Source organism: Rhinoderma darwinii, chromosome 2, assembly GCF_050947455.1.
Source record: "Rhinoderma darwinii isolate aRhiDar2 chromosome 2, aRhiDar2.hap1, whole genome shotgun sequence".
In the NCBI taxonomy this organism is placed as follows: domain Eukaryota; kingdom Metazoa; phylum Chordata; class Amphibia; order Anura; family Rhinodermatidae; genus Rhinoderma; species Rhinoderma darwinii.
Window position 1 is genome coordinate 288725093 of NC_134688.1, and position 17729 is coordinate 288742821.

General features: G+C 43.0%; 2 protein-coding genes and 1 non-coding gene across 6 annotated transcripts in view; 1 reads left to right on the forward strand and 2 right to left on the reverse strand.

The window, feature by feature from the left end:
- Positions 1-15: 15 nt before the first annotated feature.
- Positions 16-16490, forward strand: TAF12 (TATA-box binding protein associated factor 12). Of its 4 annotated transcripts, none has more exons than XM_075853417.1 (6): positions 16-135; positions 10567-10824; positions 12848-12925; positions 13003-13117; positions 14419-14507; positions 16172-16490. In XM_075853417.1, the coding sequence occupies exons 1-6, from the start codon at positions 79-81 to the stop codon at positions 16205-16207; spliced, it is 633 nt and encodes a 210-aa protein (XP_075709532.1). In that variant the 5' UTR covers positions 16-78; the 3' UTR covers positions 16208-16490. The 4 variants fall into 4 exon arrangements, with proteins under 4 accessions (XP_075709532.1, XP_075709533.1, XP_075709534.1 ...); XM_075853418.1 differs by lacking the exon at positions 16-135 and adding an exon at positions 5747-5844; XM_075853419.1 differs by lacking the exon at positions 16-135 and adding an exon at positions 5845-5919.
- On the reverse strand, positions 5224-5359 carry LOC142747835 (U11 spliceosomal RNA). The gene has a single exon (XR_012882070.1). It is a non-coding gene; the product is annotated as a U11 spliceosomal RNA (small nuclear RNA).
- Positions 14170-17729, reverse strand: part of RAB42 (RAB42, member RAS oncogene family) — a 31092-nt gene continuing 27532 nt past the window's right edge. Inside the window, exon 2 of the mRNA XM_075853420.1 lies at positions 14170-16975. Within this exon, the coding sequence (XP_075709535.1) occupies positions 16573-16975 (403 nt within the window). The 3' untranslated portion in view covers positions 14170-16572. The remainder of the gene's footprint in view (positions 16976-17729) is intronic.

A 17729-nucleotide genomic window follows, 5' to 3' on the forward strand; every position in this document is an offset into this window, starting at 1 on the left:
GTGGTAAAACACAGGAACTAAGGAAAAGGCGTCAACGTGTGCGCGTTCACTGGCGGGTAACCGGTCTTGTAGGAAGCTATGAATAACGGTTACCGTAACAACATGGACACAATGAAAATAGTTAATGATGGGACTGTGAGTTCTCAAGTTTTATGCACTGGATGAATTACCTTCCGAAGCCATGTATTTTCCCCATGTAATTGAAGGGTTTCCTCTTGAAGACAACCCCTGTTTATACACCCTATTAGGGCATATGGGCGTAATAGAGGGTGTTCTCCGGTCCCTTCATGAGCCAGAACGAAAAAAGGGTTTTTTGTAAGAGCAGCCTCATTCTGGTAAACATGCAAAAGATAAAATCTGACGTCTGAACTCAGGCTATATATATATCACGTTTTGGCCCTACGTTTAGCACGCACGTTGGGATCGCTCCCTACGTACACGATAGATGTGTCCATAGGGCTACATTAGCTCGAAGGAGTCCAAAAGAGTGTCCTTCTGGCCTCCGTCTGGCTGGTATATGTCGGCATACCTTTTTTTTTTTTTAGGTGGAATAACTTAGTGTACTATGCTATTCCATCCTGAGAGATCGTGCAAACATTTTTTTTATATTGTAATGTAAGTTTTTTTTTTTTTTACATGGGAATCTATCTCTGATGGTTGCTACTGTATGGCATCTGTCACAGGTATGTGTTAACATGGAGATCCTGGCCCTGGGAATGCCCCTGACATCACTGTCTATGTATGGAAAGTGATGTCAGCGGCTGTCAACTACGGAGTCCCTGGCCAGAGCATCGGTAGCACTCTGGCCGAGGACTTTGGGACTGGAGAAGCCCATGGCGTTACTGTCCATGTATGGACAGTGACATCCGTTTCCTCTAGGAGCGGAATCCTCGGCCAGAGTGTCGCTGACACTGGCCGGGGATTCTCGAATTATAAAGCCCCTAATGTCACTCTCCATATATAGACAGTGATGTCAAGAGTTTCCCAAGACAGGAGCTTGCGGTGCCCTGGCCGGGGAATTCATAGTTGAAAGCCCCTGACATCACTGTCCATATATGGCCAGTGATGTCAGACGCTGTGTGCTTAGCGATGTGCCCAGGGTGTTCGGGCGACATCACAATGTATGCCCATAAAGTGGGATATGTAAGGTTATGTTCACGCGCAGTGTTTTCAGGCGTATTTCAGGGTATTTACGTCTCGAAAAACGCCTGAAAAAACGGAAGTTGAACGCCTACAAACATCTGCCCATTGAAATCAATGGGAAAAACAGCATTTAGTTCATACGGGCGTCTTTTACGCCTCTGTTTAAAAAAACGGAGCGTAAAAATACACTCCGTAAAAAGAAGTAGCATGTCACTTCTTTTTTGGGGCTGAACACTATGAAAAACGCCTCAAAAGAAGCTCCAAATTTCATTTTCAGCTTCAAAAACGCATGAAAATCAGAGGCTGTTTTCTCTGAAATCAGCTCCGTATTTTCAGACGCACAAAATACGTCTGAAATTATGCATATTTTCAGGCGAAAACAGCTCCTGAATCTCAGACGTAATTGCTCGTACTCGCGTTTTTCGCGGCGTCCAGTACGGACGTAATTGGAGCTGTTTTTCAATGGAGTCAATGAAAAACGGCTCCAATTACGTCCCAAGACGCGTAAAATGACAGGTCGTCGGCACAGTACATCGTAAAACCCATTGAAAGTAATGGGCAGATGTTTGTCGGCGTAATGGAGCCGTTTTTTCAGACGTAATTTGGGGCGTAAAACGCCCGAATTACGTCTGAAACTTGGTCGTGTGAACATACCCTAAGGGTATGTTCACACTGAGTTTTTTGACGCAAAGCTCGTCAAAAAACCGTCTGTAAATTTCAATGAAAGGCGGAGGTGTCTTTTTCCCGCGAGCGGTAAAACTCTCGCGGGAGAAAGAAGGGACATGCCCTATCTTCGGGCGTTTACGCCTCTGACCTCTCATTGACATCAATGGGAGGCAGAGAAAACGTATTTCGTGGAGTTTTACGCCCACGGCGCTCAATGGCCGCGGGCGAAAAAGAACGTGAAAAACACTGTGAAAATCGGCGTGCAGGGAGAGGAAAATCTGCCTCAAACTTCCAAACGGAATTTTGAGGCAGAATTTCCACCTGCAAAAAAACTCAGTGTGCACCCAGCCTAAGTGCCTTCTGTCACAGGTATACGTCGGGAGTTCTCCTGATGTATAACTCAGACGGAAGGAAAAAATTTGATGTGAACAGGACCTCACGTGGATGCTCCACAACGGCCCCACATCAATATTGGCATTTTTCTATTAACAGGAAATGCAGCCGTGTTGTTAGTGATCTCAGATACTAATGGTAAGGCTATATTCACACGACAAAAAAATCTGCTCAAAATTCCTTTCGGAGTTTTGTGCAAGCGTTTTCTGTCGCTGATTTTCTTTAGCCATTTTTTAAAATTTAGCAAATGGAAAAATCGCATCAAAAACAACTAAGATAGCGCACGAGCAGACAAAAAACGCCCAGGAAAAGAACCCGCTTCTACCTCCCATTGAATTGAGGGAGAATTGGGGCATTTTTTGTGCTGATTCCACTGTGGTTTCCGCGTCAAAAACCGTTGTGGGAATAGGGCCTAACACCTGCACCCAGCAGCTTATCTCCCAGCAGAGCCAAAGCAATAGACACTGAAATCCAGGGGGTAGGTGGGAAATTGGGTCGGTGACCTCGATCGGGTTGGTATACGTTGGTACACTTTTTTTTTAAAGAATGGAATACCGTAGTAGTCTATGCTATTCCATCCTGAGGGATCCTGCAAAAAAAAGTATACCGCGCGGTATATGTTATTTTAAACTCTGGAGCCTATGTGTGACGGATGTCACTGTTAGGGTATGTTCACACGATAACGTCAATTACGGCTGAAATTACGGAGCTGTTTGCGTGGTTTCCAGGAATACTGAGTGCATATTGAGCGGACAACATGTTTTCTTTTTGTACCATTCATATATAAACAGTGACATCAGGATTTTCCACAGTGCTAGAGTCCCCGGGCGACGTATCCCACTGTAACTGTATACCATACAGTGGGATATGTTGCATAAGGCTGAATAGCGCAGTCGACTTCGGTATTGATACCGTCAAAACGACGGAACCCTTGCACAACGGAGACTAACGGAAACCATTTGCACCGGATCCGTCACCATTGAAATCAATGGTGATGTAAGCGGCAATCTATGGTTTCCGTTTGTTTCAGTCAGGGTTCCGTTCATGGGTTAACCCGATGGAAGGCTCCAATGGAACCCCTGAACGGAGCCCTGACGCAGATGTGAACGAAGCCTAAGTATGCCATGTTATAAATAGATAGACTCCGGACGCGAATTTGTTACAGGCTAGGTGAAGTTTAGAGTACCAACCTCCCCCCATATTTTACCATATAGACTACTCCATGTTAATTTAGACCATACCGAAGAAAAATAGAGCTTATAGTCAAAATATATAAGAATATAACACCTTTATTGTACAAAATAACATACATTTAAAAGCACATAATAGTAGGACTCTAGTACTAATACTATGGTGATATAGACTTCAGCACGATTGTATTTAAGTAAGAAGATGTAAAGATATGAAGTATAAACTGCATATACTACCCACAGAGATTATATATAATATTACATCCACAATGGTTTACACACTGATAATCCACAAAGTACTCTGAGTTTTATAGGTGCATGGACAAATACCATCAACAAGAGAGTCACATATGGAATAATCAGTATTTATGGTAAGTAGTTAAATAATGCAGTCTTACCCATAATGATAAACAGAAAGTGTTGTACAGGTTCGTGCTGGATCCACCACAGATTATTCTATATGTGACTCTCTTGTTGATGGTATTTGTCCATGCACCTATAAAACTCAGAGTACTTTGTGGATTATCAGTGTGTAAACCATTGTGGATGTAATATTATATATAATCTCTGTGGGTAGTATATGCAGTTTATACTTCATATCTTTACATCTTCTTACTTAAATACAATCGTGCTGAAGTCTATATCATCCTTAATCATGGGCTCTGGCACAGATGTGGTGGGTTGCGCCAGACGTGGCGGATGGTATCCGGGATGACAGGCGACAGCAGGCGTGGAATATTCCAGCAGGGGGGGCAAGGCACGGCTCAGCTACTATACAGGCTCGGGAACAAGGCACAGCACGGGATACAGGAGGCAGGACAAGGGAACACTGGGAGCGGGAAAAAACACTAAGGGACCATTTGCAATACAGACATGGGAAAACAACAACGCTCAGGCAGGGAGTGGAAGGGTAGAGCACTTCTTAGGGTATGTACACACGGACTATTTTCGGCCATTTTTCGGGCCGTAAATGCACGAAAAATGGATGAAAAATCGGAAGCAGAACGCCTCCAAACATCTGCCCATTGATTTTAAGAGTGGCTTAAAAAAAATTCTGAAATTCAGGAGCTGTTTTCCCTTGAAAACAGCTCCGTATTTTCAGACGTTTTTGAGTTTACGTGTGAACATACCCTTATAAAATGGTACCGATAAAAACTACAGCTTACACCGCTCAGTCGGTAAAAAATAAATTAAAAAGTTATGGCTCTCAGAATGTGGCGACAAAACTTTTTTTTTTTAACAAAAAGTTTACTATCAATAAAATTAGTAAAATATAAAAAAAAACTATATAAATTTGGTATCACCGTAATCGTGCTGAGCCATAGTCTAAAGATAAATTGTCGTTCTTACCGCACAGTGAAAGCCATAAAAAGTAAACCCTCAAAAAGTTGAAGAATCCCAGTTTCTTCCTACTTCAGCCCGCAAATACAAAAATTGCCGTTTCCCAGTGCATTATATGAAAGTATAAGGGGGAGTTGAAACAGAGTTTTTTGACACGTAAACCGGACGAAAATGCCTCCCATTAATTTCAATGGGAGTCGGAGGATTTTTTTTTCCTGCAAGCGGAAAAACCGGCATGCAGGAAAAAGAAGGAACATGCCCTATCTTCGGGCGTTTATGCCTCTGACGTGAATAAGAGGCAGAGAAATCGTATTTCGCAGCGATCTGCCTGCAAAAATCTCCGTGTGAACCCAGCCTAAGTGGTTCCAAAAGAAACAAAAACTCCCCCCTCTAAAAATAAAGTATTGCTCTCGAAGAGCAAGAAATAAGTTTAAAACATCAAAACAAGGCACAGTCCCGAAGGAGATTTTCTGTTTTTTTACTGTAAAAGGAGGACGCCCGGAATAACGATCACAAGCAGTCCTGTTTATAAAAATTATGCTTCCGAAATCTCTTGATATCGATTCCGCACCACCGTCCCCTGTACAGGGAACAGCGATGTGCTATGCACAGCACAAGCCCTTTTTAACGGAGTACTTCGCCACCTACAGGCCAGAATCTACGATATTACAGTATAGCTTAGGGCGAGTAAAGTTGTACATAGTGGAATGATCTATGTGATTGATATTTAGAACGAGTATCTAGTGTCTGTGTATTGTGTTCTTACAAAAGTTTAATTCCGTCTAAAACATTTTATCGCTGCAGATTTCCGTTATTTAAATATGTGCAAATAACAAAGCATCATGGGACCTGCCAAGTCCCGTACGGCCTATTCGCGGTGATCAGCGAGTTTTGCTCTGGCGTTTGTTATTGGATGGTAGTAATAACATGCAAATTATATGCATATTACGTTTGTCAGGCTTTCCAGCATACTAGGAAATCACAGTGTATATAAAGTTATTGAAGGTGGAAAAAAAAAAAAACACACAACAGGGCTCCATTTAGTAATCATCACGCATGTGCGGAGAGCCGAGCGGGTGACGTACTTCCGGTCGGTGAGAAAGCGGAGTAGGTGAGAACGCGTTGTTCGGTGTTTATTTGTGTCACGTAGCTGTCCGTAGATTTCTCTCTCGTTTACAGTAGTAACGTAAGTGGTGGATGCGGTAGTTGCTGTGTATTTAGTACTGCTGGACAGTGCGCGGTTAGTAGTTGCAGCGACGTTAGTGAAAGGAATAAAGTTGTTTTTATCGAAGAAAATAACGCGTGTGTTCCTGTAGTTACGTGTGAATGCTGAGAGAGATTGTAAAGTTAGTAAGCGCTCCATGTGTGGCTGATGTGGTGGAGGGTTATCGGGGACTCCCTATCCACAGGCAGAAACTGACAAACAATTCGCAATGTTTCCTGTTACTTTCAGCATTCCGAAATGGAATACTCTGAGACGTTTTCTTAAGGGGACGTTAAGCTAGAATACAATCTATTGTTTACTGTTATCTGCCATTTCAGGCGGGAGAGCATTTTATACAGCTCACAATTTATCAAATCAGCAACAAATGATCGGTGGCTTGAAAAATTGCTCCAAGTAACGGCTAGATGGACATGGACATTATTACAATGATCGCAGATCTACCAGCCACCCATCACACATAGGATGGTGAACATTTAGTCAATCGTGACTACCCTCCCCCTTACAGCCCCATGCACACTGTACAGCAGAGAGCCGTGCAGCTTTTAGTGCTGCTGTATTTTTCTAATCCTAAACATGGTCTGTCCTTCATAGTTTTGTGCCATCTCCCCCCCCCCTCCATTGATATAAACTGGGGAAAATCGAAAGTATTTGTAGACGTTTCTCACAATTTAAAAAACCTTGCCGTGCCCATTGCCCTGCGAGAAGCCCATTCACAAAACATCAGCGTTCTGTTTATTTTCCCCTCGGGCTTATCCGAATCTCTTCCATTTGTACATAGAACTTCTCCTATAATAACAATACCTTACAGGGGAGATTTCTCTAGTGCAAACGACAAGTGGCGTAGGTTGGGCGGCTGCTCTACTTTTCCTTTGCACATGTTTTGATAAATCCCCCCCCCCAATATGATAATAATGCAGCTCCCCCATATAATGCTTAGCCAGCGCTTCCCTTTAACTCCTAGCTTTGAAGACGTAGCCGTTTCCTCCGTTGCTGATGTTTCCTGGTGTACTCTGTTTATCTCCTGCTCACACATCTGTACACAACTTATGATGTTATTGTCCACAGAAAGCCGGTGACCATGACGTGTGTGCTCAGCGGTCCCACCGCCGTGTGCGATGTCATTACAGAGCTAGATGCTCAGCTGGCTGTAAGTAAGACGTGTGTGAGCATGAGCCACTGTATAGTGATACCTGGTATCTCTATGCTGTACAGCCTTATTAACCCCTATTGTGTGTCTACTAAAATATGCAGGCTACACTGAGTACTTACTATCATGCTACACTGTAGATTTTGATTGATCTCGTCCAGTTTAAAGCAGACCCGTCAGCTCAAAATCACACCCAAGATGGGGCGTCCGCTAATGGTACAACAGGCATGTGGTGTTACAAGATGTCATTTTTACAACACTGAAGAGTGTTCTCTATGTAAATCTTAGAGTCCTGATTCGCTGCCTATAAACCTCAACATTTTATTTTGTACACACACAAGATTTTACTTTCAATGATATTTCGCGTAAAACTGGATCATCTTAGAGTTGGCGGAGCTCTATGAAGTTTGGCTTTGTTGATGAGCATTTAAAGGGGTATTCCCACCTTAGACATTTATGGCATATCCCTTGGATTCTCTGCCTCTAAACCTCAAAAAATGTATATTGTGCACACACACACACACAACCCTTTAAAGGGGATGTCCAGCCTGGGGGCTGGTTTTTATACTGATGACCCATCCACAGGATAGGTCATCAGTATATGATAGGGGGAGGGGGGGGGTCTGAGACCTGGACCCCGCACCAATCAGCTGTTCCGGCTTCCACCGGGCTCTGGAAGTTATTCGGTGCTGGAAGCAGATGGCTCCAAACACTATAGCGGCCGTGGTGCAATACTGCAGCTCTTCTCCTATTTAAGTGAATAGGGGCAATTCTGCAGTTTCTCAGCACAGCTGCTATATAGTGGATAGGTCATAAGGATATAAAAGCAGCCCCCAGCCGGGACAATCCCATTGAAGGTTGATTTGAGTGGGCATTATGCAATTCCTAATGTCCCCTGTGGAGGCGCTGCAACGAAATTGAACAATTACTGCCAGGTTTTCCCACAGATTACAGCATATTGCCAGTGGACACTTTTTGATCAGCTCCATTCCATGAGGTTCCTGGTGCCATTTACTGGGAGAATAAGGCCTCATGCACACTAACGTGTTTTTGCAGCCGCAATTCACCCGCAAATCTGCGGGTGAATTGCGATCCCATTCATTTCTATGGGCCCTCGCACATGATCGTGGCTTCCATGGTCCGTTCAGGCTTTTTAAAATGAATGCACACGGCCCGCGAGCTGCAAATCACGGCCATGCACACAACTACGGTCGTGTGCGTGAGGCGTAACAGTCTAAATCGTAATTATGCCACCAAGCAAAAAAAAAAAAGGCACTGGTATCCGTTGCATAATTGATACATTATCGATTTCTTTCTAAACAAAAGCATTGACACCAGTGTATACAGAGACTAAGGCGGGATTCACACGACCGGGTCCCGCCCGAGCCCGAGTATCGGCCGGTAAAATCGGCCATTTTTCCCGGCCGGTTTGCATTATTTTTGCATCCGTTCCGGGCCGGGCAGATCTAGACAGTGACATCAGCGGCAACTCCTGAAGGGGAATCCCCATGTGGTCGGGGATTCCGCTTCAGGAGTTTCCCCTGTTGTCACTGTCCAGATATGGACAGAGACATCAAGCGCTCTGTCCAGGAGCGGAATCCCCGAAAACACAGGGATTCCGCTCCTTCAGGGAGCTAAAATGGAGCTAGCACATAGCAGAGCGGGGAGATACCTCCCTGCTCTGCTATAGTGGCGTCGCTACAGTAGTAGTAGCAGCCGCCGCAGCAGCAGCTGCTAGCGGCGCCATGGAAGGTGTCGCCGGGCCAGGGCACTTTTAAAACAAGCAGGGGAAGGGAGCCAGCGCAGCGCTCCCTTCCACCTGCTGTACAACCCGGCCCTGCCACACAGGGTACAGCGATGCCATTCGTCCGAATGCGCTGTGAGGAGGAGGAGACAGAGCGCAAGCGACGGAAAACCCGGCCATCACTCGGGACACATTCCGGTGATGGCCGTGTATTACCCGGCCCCATAGACTTCTATGGGAGCCGGGTACCCGGCCGAAAATAGAGCATGTCCTATTTTTTGACGGCCGGTTTTCCCGGCCGTCAAAAAATCAGTCGTGTGAATAGCCACATTAGGGGTCTATTATTCCTAATGCAGCCGGGTGCCGGCCGATTTGTGAACGGCCAGCACCCGGCCGGGAAACCCTGTCGTGTGAATGAGAACTTAACTGGACTCGCAGCACTAGAGAAAAAATAAACAAATTTAACAAAATATTTCGTTAAATAGCTTAGTAATCTGCCATGTAACGCTGGTCTTCAGGCCCCCATTTTGCATTTCTTTGTAGTCTGGATGAGAAGTGCTATTAGCACATATAAACCTGTCACTAGCATGTGAATGTGGGTGAGGGTGGCAAATCTTCACAAGAACATGGGGATCTGGTGTTGTCACCCAGTTTCTAAGTAACGCTCCGCAGCTCAGAATTTATTCATTAGGGAGTGTGAAGAAAAAACCAAAGGTTCATATTTCAGCCGTTTGTTAGGCCCTGTTCACATCTGCATTGTCATATTCCGTTGTTCTCCCTCAGAGGAGCAGAACAAGGGAATGCCGGATGCAACAGTTCAGTTGCAACACGGACTCCGACGACGGAGCTCATTGACTTTAATGACTTCTGTGTCTGTTGATTTAATGCTGCAAATCCCTTCAAAACAGCTGATCCGCGGGAGTCCCGAGAGTCGGACCCCGACCATCAGCTATTGATGGCTTATCCTGAGAATAGGTCATCAATTTGTAGGTACTAGAAACCCCTTTATAGAAACATTGTGATAACATATCATGAATTAGCATCAGCAGTAATAAAATAATATCATTAGATTTTTTTCCAGTATAGAACTTAACTTTTTAGGCCTCATGCACGTGATCATATTTTGCGGCCGCAATTTATCCACATTTTTGCGGATAAACTGCGCACCCGTTCTTTTCTATGGCCCCATGCACACGACCATGATTTACACGGAACTGTGCGGGGCCACAATTGTGGACCGCAGGAACTCAGGAGAAGTCATTTTACGGTCCGCAATTGCGGATTCACCAATACGGAGTACCTTTTTTTTTTTTTTTGTTTAAACTGGATATAGATTTAGATGCTGCGTAATGGACAAAGCTGTTATGGCTGCTGAAGAGATCCGAGCCAAATTCCTATTTGGTAAATACAGTAATTCATCCTATTGTACTCTCATTCTGAGAGAGTGGGAACTACAAACAGACCTAAGTCACTGCTGGCACTTGGCTCTGTGCACATTTGCACTGTGAGTTTTGCCAGGTCTGTGATTGTTTGGAAACACGTGGGCATATCCCTACACCGTGACAATAAATGAGTTCTATACACCATGTGACAATCTGTGACATGTAAACATTGCATTCTACTAGTTGGGGAGTAGAGCCGTAGCGTGAACCACCTGCTTTATACAAGATGTATCTATTTTACACTGTTATTCTTCCCTATTTTAATCACATCATAGCTTCTTGGGCCTGGGCCCCATACCCCAAAGCAGCGTGCAGACGTATCTCGGCTGTGTGAGCTAAGAGGGAAGGCGCTCCAGATTATGAACCAATTCGGAGCATCCACGCTCATCAACCTGTCCAGCTTTTCCTCTCCCACCACCATGGCTGCACCAGCCACTGTGAAGCAGGAGCCAACCATAGCCAACAGTACTCCAGGTAACAAAGTACCCGGGACAGCGGCGGGAGGAGGACGTGCAAGTCCAGATGCTAACCAGGTGAGTCTAAGCCCCTTACATCCCCAAAAGTTGGCTTTCCGTTACATCTTTTCTATGCTGTAAATTGAATGTGCTGCTGCTTCAGAAATAACTTCCATTTTATTAACCTTCATAGTCCCACTACTAAATGTTGAATGTTCTAGTACCAGGATTGTGCTGAAAGGCGTTTACAGAATGGTTCTTAATGGTGTGCTGCGTAAAAACTGCTGTAAATATCACCATTTAAAAATAAAAAAAATAAATAAATGTTATTATCAGAATGCAATACTAAACAACCGTAAAATAGAGGAGTGCAATACATTCCTAACAGAGCAATAAAGTCTGTATAGAGAGAGACCGTACAGTAAGATGCGTACACTTGGTGAAGGATCACTGATCAGTGCGTTACATCTAGTATATAGGTAACAGATTACATGTACACCTATCGATGGCTATAAGTCATCGTAACCGCAAAGGAGCCAACTGATCGTTTCTTCAGTTATGAGAAAATGCAACGTTTTTAAAATAAACACATCTTTATTCCACACAGTGTTGGTTTTTTAATATTTCTATTATACGTAGTTTACAGGTCAAGAATGTCACATCTGGGTAAAGGAAGGGGGTCAAGGGGTATTATGCTTGGCGATACTTAAGGGTGAGGGTAAATTGGGAGTCGAGCCATCTGCTCCAAATCCTAATACATTTTTCTGTGCAGCCTTTTCATGCATATATGGCTGCTTTTTTAAAAAAAAAAATGTGATCTGATAGAAATGTGTTGACTGTTACTCTCCAATCATGAAGGGTAGGTACATGTTTAGCCATTCGAAAGTTAGCGCCACACTTCCTAGCTACAATGAGCGATTCCTACAGGAAGGTTCTGGCAGAGGGGTAGATTTCAGGGCCTAAGAAAAGGAGACTGAGTTAGGGTCCTCTATGACTGGCATACCCATTGTATTCTCGATGTAGAATATAGAGCTGGGTGGCACGCTCCCCATAATTAGGGGACACCAACTTGGGTATTTCCAAAGCTAAGGACCATTGTTCTTCCGTGTTATACCCAACACCAGCCTCCCATTTTATCTTGGTTCCCTGATACGTTAAGTTATTATTGAGTGTTTTATAACTGATAATGATGAGACACACACCAGAAGGGAAGGGTTACTAAGACACGTTTGATACTTTGTGTGTACTATTATTTTTTATGAATATGCTAACACTTAAAATTGTTACATTATGCAAAACCGATCCGGTTACAATGTAATATTGTTATTGTGGATTTCTTTTTCAATATACAATAAAAACATTTGAAACCTAAGGCTACATTCACACGAGCGTATCAGACGCATGCACGTGAATTTGGTCCGTTATGCAACAGTGTGCTTTGCGAGTGGCATGCGTTATTCACGTACTCACAAAGCACATCTTTTTATTTTATTTTCAATTGAATTGATGCGCAAATCACACGGATGTGCATCCGTGTGCGGTGCGTAGCTTTCACGCACCCATTTACTTCAATGGGCACATTGGTGCGTGATAACGCACCAATATAGGACATGCAGTGAGTTTCACGCAACGGACTCTCGCTGCGTGAAAACTCCTGCATGTGTGAACGGCCCCATTGAAATCAATGGGTCCGTGTGCTGCGCGTGATTTCCATGCGCGGCACACGGATGTTATTCGCGTTCGTCTGAATGAGCCCTAAGACAGACTGCAAATATATTTTAGGTTTCAAAGTTGATGTGTTGGTACGTATTAGCCATCGCTTTTTTCTACTTTATCTCAATCACATTGTCCGTACTGTAAATGCAGGCCAGCTAAACATTGTAATATCAGCTGCTGATCTCGCCTGCTGTCAGGTCTTGATGGGAGTTGTGATACTTTTATATAGAGAAACAATATCACCTGGAGCCATTGTCCCCAAGAACAGTGTTTTTGAAGAAAAAACTTTTATGGAATGAGTGATCTGGAATCCGACGACCCTTGTCATCTAAAAGTAGTATCTAGATCTTCATGAATGTCTAATGCTAGTTTTCTTCCCTGTTAGGTTCTAACCAAAAAGAAGCTTCATGATTTGGTGAGAGAAGTGGATCCAAATGAACAGTTAGATGAGGATGTGGAAGAGGTGAGGCAAGCAAAACTGAATACGGAAAACCTGGTTAATCTTTGATAGTCTTCTAAAAATAATTTCTTTTGCCACAGATGCTCCTTCAAATTGCAGATGATTTCATTGAGAGTGTGGTTTCTGCCGCCTGTCAGCTGGCCCGACACCGTAAATCCAACACGCTTGAAGTTAAAGACGTTCAGCTGCATCTAGGTACATCTGACTTGTTCTAACTTTCCAGCTTCTCCTTCTTTTTATTTTTTATTTTATTTGACTACCAAATTTTAACTGTCATTTGAAATTCCAACTCCCAAGAAGAACGGAGACATTGTCATGCTTTATGTCCGCAGATTTGTAAGAAAATCTGCATTGGAAAGAAGGTGACATTAAAATAGTCACCTTCATATTTTTCATGGTAAATCATTCTGTAGTGTATTTAGTCAGGAGTTGTTACATAGAAGGTGTACCTAAAGTGTGACGCCTTATCAAAGTGCTGTAAACGGTTAATCTTTTGCATACAGGGTACTAAAACATCAAAGTATTTTTATTTTGTTGTATGTGACACTGACGCAACCGAAGACCAAAAAGAAAAATAATTAATTTGACACCTTTTCTTTAAACCGCAACGTAGTCAGATAGGCAATAAAAGTTTTAACCCACTGTTTTAGAAAGAACATTTATTTTTATTTTTTTAATGGTTACCTAGAATTTTACTTTCGTTACCTCGGGTAAATTCCAGATTTCACCACATTTCACCAATCCCCCTCTTCCCTTTGCCAGTAAACATGCCGGTCCAAGCAGAGCTGTTTATGGGGGAACATAGCTGTTAGCTAAGGGCTATGTTCTGTGTATGGCTGGCTTTTTAACCTTAGTTGGCTGTCCATGAATAAATACACCTATGGTATTGTTGTGGATAGTTCAACATGAAACAATTGCTCCAAATTCATGTAGGTTTATTTACTTAAGCAGGGGGATACAGGGAAGTGACATTTGTATCAAGTTGCATGTAGGTAAAATGGCAATGCTCCTCTCCACAGAATAGGAGGGGGTTTTGTAGCATTAGCCTGAATAATGACATCACACAATATTTTCTTGGTCTTGCAATTTCAAATCACACTCATTCCACGTAGTCCTCTCTTTATCTTCTCGTCTTATTACAAAAGCAAATGGAGGGCATAGTCTTTAACTTTTGTTTACGAGTCATTTTTGTGTATTCTACAGAATTTTCTTAAACACCGCAAAATATATTTCTCTAAACATCAATTTCATATTGAAATGAAACATAGAACAGTCAAGGAAAATGGTGGAGTTAGTTAATTTATTGTACAGTACCATGTCATGCGTTGTGTGAAGGTCAGGTCTAGTCAGGAACATGTTGATATTTTGAGCTATTTTGCTCGTAATTTGGTGCAGTAAAAAAGGAAGGTGTTTTCTAATACAATGTTATTACCGAGAAGCATTTGAAACCAAAGAATTTTCAAAACCTGACACTAACCATGTCCCTTCCATCTCAGAGAGACAATGGAATATGTGGATTCCTGGATTTGGATCAGAAGAGATCAGGCCCTATAAAAAAGCATGTACAACTGAGGCTCACAAACAGGTAAAGCAACCGGTGGTATGCCATCAGTATCACCATAGAAGATGTACTTCCTTTCTTATGGTAATGTCATCATCAGTGGGGGTCTGTGCCCTGTGATATGCAGGATTACTAAATGGAAGGAGCCGCAGCTCTCCTCAGGGGTCCCCTTATCTTCTAACTCGAAGATCATGCACATTACAGTCCCATTGCATTGAATGGGATCTCTCGACGAAATTCTCCCCCCTCATACCTCATTCGTGCATTGACAGTTATGCCGTGATATGGTAAACGTGGTGTTAAATGTAAACAGCTTTACATTTCATGGGCCTCCATTTTAATGTCTTCTAAAGCCATGTTTAAAGGGGTTGCAGGAGATTACATTTTGTATTCGTAAACGTCCCAAAACGATGCAAAGTCTTGTCTACAGGCTGTTTGGTACTTCACCTCGGCCTAATTTGCTTAAATGGAGCTAAACTGCAATACCAGACACAGCCCGAGGACAAGTGGTTATGTTTCTGGAAGAAAAAACAAAACATGATCTCATAAATCCCCCTCCCCCTTAAGATATTTATATCCAAAATTATCTTAACCCCTTAATGACCGCCGATAAGCCTTTTCACTGCAGTCATTAATGGGCTTTATTCTACAGTGCCGCTATTCCACGGCGCTGCTGTAGAATAAAGTAAACAGAGCAGGGAGCTGTCAAATCTCCCTGCTCTCGGCTGCCAGACGTAGCTGAGGGCTAGGAGCGTCCCTGCTCTGCCGGGTGAGATCGATATTAGTATCGATCTCACCCGTTTAACCCCTCAGATGCAGTGCTCAATAGCGAGCACCGCATCTGAGTGGTTTTGGAGAGAGGGAGGGAGCTCCCTCTCATCCCGGCGATACGATCGCCGAGTGTCTGTCTCCGATGGCAGTTGGGCGCCTAATAAAGGCCCCCAGGTCTGCCTGTAATGAATGCCTGCTAGGATATGCCGGAGGCATGACCTAGCAGATGCCTGTTCGTTTTAAACGGACAGGCAGTAATACACTGCAATACAGAAGTATTGCAGTGTATTATAATGAGGATCGCATAGTGAAGTCCCCTAGAGGGACTAGTATAAAAGTAAAAAAAAGTTGAATAAAGTTAATAAAAAAAAAAATGAAAAACCCACTTTTTCCCCTTACAAAATGCTTTACTATTTAAAAAAAAAAACACAAGAAAGCAAAAAAGTTGCACATATTTGGTATCGCCACGTCCGTAACGACCCCGACTATAAATCGATTACATTATTTAACCCGCACGGTGAACGCCGTAAAAAATAAAATAAAAAACTATGGAAGAATTGCTGTTTTCTGTTAATCCTGACTTTAAAAAAATTTGATTATAAAAGTGATCAAAAAGTCGCATCTTCTCCAAAATTGTACCAATAAAAACTACAAGTCGTGTCGCAAAAAACAAGACCTTAAACAGCTATGTCGACGCAAAAATAAAAAAAGTGTTAGCTCTTCGAATGTGACAATGGAAAAATTTAGAAAATGGCTTGGTCATTAGGGCCCAGAATGCAAGCAGGGGGAAGGGGTTAAATTTGGAGCTATCCCATCTTGATGCATGTAAATATATTGTTTCATGAGCTTTTGTTTTTATCTGACCATTCAAACCACTTTATGAATACAATAATCCATGTTTTCCTCGTCTCCCACAGAGAATGGCTTTAATAAAGAAGACTCAGAAGAAGTAGACTACCTGGCTGCAGTACCCACACTCCTAGTATGACTCCTTCGTCCTGCAGGAACTAGTGCAGGCACCACCTCTTCAGAGAAGAGCCTAATTTTGGAGAACTATCCACACATCTAATAATGTGGACTTGGCTTTATATTAGTCCTGCATTACAAAACCCTCTGGCAGGGAATATGTGAAACTGTCATTACCTTTTGTGTGTATATATATATATATATATATATATATATATATATATATAAAAGACAGGCTTGTTTGATTAAAGATTATTAATGTTATTCTGACAGGTCTTTGTCTTGCTTTATTATTGAAGTAGATATTGCGGTGGTTTGTGTTTCTCAGCAGCCACAGACTGTACTTGTGCTTTCAACACGTACATAAAATTTTCTTCTGAGGTGTCTCCTCCGCTACTGTGCATCCCCCACAGCCGTGCTCCGCCGGTGCCGGTTTCTCCTGTCTTGCAGCTCTCAGAAGTTCTCTGCACAGAAGGGAGAGTGCCGCAGCAACATTGCTGCCAGTTCGTGCCGACGTCTCTAGGTATGGAGCTCTTATGGAGTCTGCCAAACTCTGTGCCTCCTCCCGGGGTACACGTCTCTGCCCATGCATATCACTCTTGGTTCCAAGTAGTAAGAAAAGAAGAGGGTGAGGCTGCGCTCGCTCTTGTACCTCCTGGTACCAGTTTTGGATGCTCTCAAACGTTTTATGCGCAGTTAGGTCAAACAGAAGAATCACACAAGCAGCATTCCTGTAATAGGAGCGAGTCACTGCCCTAGGAACAAGAAAGGAAAGGGTTACTGGCGTGCACAGTGTTTACATTCTGCTCTTATCTCTGGGTGTAGTGCGCTGCTAGTACTGAATTTACAGCTGCTTTTCCTGTTCACATCAAGAAATATAAAGACATTGGGGGAGATTTATCAAAAGAGGTGCAAAGGAAAAGCAGATTGTTGCCAAGGGAAACCTATCAGATTACACCTTTTATTTCTCAGTGGCCCTTTGAAAAATGAAAGCTGCAACCTGACTCGTTGCCAGGAGTAACTACTCCACTCTTCCTTTGTACCAGTTTTGATAGATCTCACCCATTGCTCTTTCCCTTTTGGTTTTCTTCTTTACAATTAAAGGGGTTGTCTGGTTAAGTCAAATTAATGTGGTTGTGTTTTTGTTTTTTTGTTTAATTAAAAGATATAATTTTTTGCAATATACTTTTTGTATTAATTCCTCACAGTTTTCAAGATCTCTGCCTCCAGTGGATAAAATTCTGTCCATGGTCATGTGATGGACACACAGGTGCACGCTCGTTACAAGACCGCTCTGATACACATACTGTAACGAGCCGTGCACCTGTGTGTCCATCACATGACCAGGAGGGAATTCTATCCACTGGAAGTAAACAAGGGTATGTTCACACGCAGTGTTTTCAGGCGTATTTTGGGGCGTTGACGCCTGAAAAAACGGAATTGGTTCATACGGGGCGTCTTTTTACGCCGCTGGTTTAAAAAAACAGTGTAAAAAGACGCTCTGTAAAA